This window comes from Grammomys surdaster, unplaced genomic scaffold, assembly GCF_004785775.1.
Source record: "Grammomys surdaster isolate TR1022 unplaced genomic scaffold, NIH_TR_1.0 100, whole genome shotgun sequence".
NCBI classification, from domain to species: Eukaryota; Metazoa; Chordata; class Mammalia; order Rodentia; family Muridae; genus Grammomys; species Grammomys surdaster.
The window spans coordinates 8,633,456-8,636,641 of NW_021604579.1; the positions used below are offsets into that span (position 1 = coordinate 8,633,456).

Genomic DNA, 3,186 nt, shown 5'->3' on the forward strand with positions numbered 1-3,186 from the left:
TAGTGGCCCTTAGGACTTTGAGTGCTCTCAAATACAAATATTCTGTATAAACTCCACTTCTATGGAGCCTATATGGAGATAATATATCTTCTACATAAACTTGCTTCCTCTCCCCAGTTCCAAATCATATGGGGGGATGCCTTCCAAGGTACCACAAGAGTTTGAATACACTCCTTTTCTAGGATTTTGACTCAGTCCCCATCACAGATGTCCCTAGATATTATGGGTCCAATATCTTCTCTCCAAGCCCTTTCTGGGCCCATGCTCACTCAAGAGTGTGCACACTCCCCCCACAGCCCTCCATCAGCAGAACTTTGAAATTCCCTGCTGGCCACTCAGAAAGATACATGCCAAAGTGAACCCTGACCCTGAAGTAACCACAGTATCCTACAAGGGTGCCTCCTCGGGTATAGGGCAATGAAAAGTCCCCAGTCCCCTCAGGCCCAAGACAGGCACCTCAACCTTCCCCTGCTCCACCGCCCTCACAGACCTGCCTCTGGCGCCGTCTGGCTCCGCTCCGCCATTTTTGTTGTCTGTCAGTCAATGAGCCCACGCTAAAACCACCGGGCAGTGGGGAGCGAGCGGTGGGATCCCCGGGCTGACAGAAAAGGCTCCCTCAGGAAGACGCTGCGCGGCGGTTGCCAGGGAAACCGGCGGCCCCTGAGCGGCCGTCTGGGAACAGGGGGCGGGGCAGAAGAGAGCGTGCAGCCGAAGCTCCGCCTCCCCGCACGAGCGCACCGCCTTCAAGCTCCTAAGAGCACCCCGCACCCAAGCCACAGTAACCTGTGAATTGAGCATGCTCTGCAGCCTCTGTCTTGCCAAAACTAAGTCTGAAAGGATGACACTTTATTGCACCTCCCGGTGCCAATCAAAATGCTCGGGTGGGTGGGTATTTCTAAAGTTGGTGATTACTCTAGGTACTTGGGATAAGTTTCTTAATTTCCCAGAGCTTCTTCCCTTAATGTTCTTGCTTTCATGAAGATGCTGAGTGATCTGTATTCAACTTACAAATATTGAGAGCTAATTGAGTAATTAGCACAACCAAAGAACACAGAAGTCCTAAGGACCCTAGCTGCTGGCTCCACTGCAACTGGGACATTAGTCACTTAATTTTCATCAGAATGGCTGTAAGTTGCTTTCTGTTGCTTAAATGAAACTCTCTCATATTCCCTAGTTCTGTTCTCCTATGCCTAGCTGACTTACAGTGTTTGAGAAAATGGCTTGATGCAGAAAAGAAAAGAGACCACTACGCTTCTCAGGTAAAATGATATCAGTGTGGCATACATATTCATTCACCTGCACTAAAATATGGGGAAAGATGGAGCACCATAAGAATATTTTACTGAAAGTGTAAACATTCAGGATTGGTGGATTAAAAAATATATTGATAGATATGGTTAGAAACTACTCATCAGAAATGTGTTTGACACTTAGGCAGTTTAAAGTTCACAGCATATCCACACGACCAGCAAAGTGACAAATACGAGCCATGAGACTTGGTGAGAATTTCCTTGGTAAGAGCAGTTATTTGGAGCTTAATAAGACAAAGGAACTTCATCAAGTATGGCAAGACGAAAAGAAAAAAAAAAGTGAGAAGAATCTGGGTTCCATTAACACCCTGACCTTATAACACTTTAGTCTTGGAAAAAAAATTCTTAAACTCATTGAGCCTCAATATTCTTTTCAACAAACTGAGAAAAAGACATTATCTATCACAGAGTGCTGCTGTGTCACACATGCGTGATGGACAGGATTGCATTGCTTAGTACAAAATTTTAAAAACTTAGTATGCTTAGAATAATAAACATCTCCTGATTCCTCTTGGGAGCCAGACGCTGTGCAGACACTAGTAATAAAGAGAGAACTACAACGCAGGACAGAACTGTACTGCTCAAATTTTATTTTAAATATTATTTAGAACCTAGTAATTTAGTTGTATTAGCCACGTTTTGAGTGCTCATTAGCTCATTTCACGTAGCTAGTGGCTACCATAGCAGACAGCCTATGTACAGAGCACTTTCATCACCATGAAAGGTTCTGTTAGACAGGGTTGATAGAAAAACAGCAGGCAGGCAGGGAGAAATGCCTATAAAATTAGCTAACTGCCAGATTCAGTTCTCCTGTGTGCCAGATACTCTTTGGGAAGTATTTCAGGAGGAAATGTAGACTTCTTCATTCTTATTAAAGTCCCCAGAGACTTCATACACTTATTGTATGAAATAACACAGCATGGAAAGTGGCTTAGAAGAACACCCCACAGAGGGTCCCAGAAATGAGTTTCCCCATGATATCATTCAGAGTGTCCCTGGTAGTCTATCTTTCTAGTGACCTCCTGTGGTTTCTATATCCAAACAGCAGCCTTCCACTACATAGTTAGGGTGCCTCTCTTCAAATAAACATTCCATGTAGAATTGACCCACTCTCAGTAAACACTTATTAAAATGACCACTTCTGTGTGCTTAGCCACTGAATTATATATAGTATGGAATGAGAGGAATAGTCGAGTTATACTCATATTTTTATGCAAGCAAATTCATTTTATTAACAAAACAGCACTATAAAATTGCTATTAATATCACGTTATGCAAGATAAAGGTGAGGTGAAGAGAATTTAAGTGTCATGCAAATTCAGAAAGTAATAAGCAGGCAAGTTTAGTACCAGTACCAGGCTAAGAAATGTTGCTTCGTGTCATTTGCATGCCAAAATACCATGTCGTTAAGTTTACAAACAGGTTGGGAAGAAAAGATTAACATATAGAGATCTAATGTTCAGTTCCAGTGCAATAAGAACTCATGTACACAGTGCTCAGAAACAGGTCAAAGCACCAATCAGCAGCAGCAGTTTCATTTCTTCCTTTCTTTGCCCTTAGAGCAAAGTAAAAAGAGATGTTTATTGCTAAGACCTGAGAAATACAAAAACAACATTTTAATGGAAAAGAAGCTTCATTTTGGTGCACAGTTGCAAAGGTTTCAATTTCTAGTTGCTGGTTCCACCGCTGTGTGCCTGAAAAGTGGCTTATCATGATGGTAGGAAGTATGTGACAGAGTAAGTCAGCTAACTTCATGGTGCATAGAAAGCAGAGAGAGAGAAAGACTCGTGAATAAACATAACACTTGTTTATTGGTAATTTAAAGACATTTAAATTAATTCACTGTATATAATAATGAATTCCATAAAGATAATTT

At 42.0% G+C, this 3,186-nt stretch overlaps 1 protein-coding gene across 3 annotated transcripts in view; it reads right to left on the minus strand.

Annotated features, from left to right (window-relative positions):
- Agbl4 (ATP/GTP binding protein like 4) overlaps nucleotides 1–698 on the minus strand; it is a 1,113,017-nt gene extending 1,112,319 nt beyond the window's left edge. For all 3 annotated transcript variants that reach the window (XM_028786938.1, XM_028786928.1, XM_028786949.1), the window contains exon 1: nucleotides 491–698. In XM_028786938.1, coding sequence (XP_028642771.1) covers nucleotides 491–524 — 34 coding nt within the window. In that variant the 5' untranslated portion in view covers nucleotides 525–698. The remainder of the gene's footprint in view (nucleotides 1–490) is intronic.
- Between the last annotated feature and the right edge of the window lie 2,488 nt (nucleotides 699–3,186).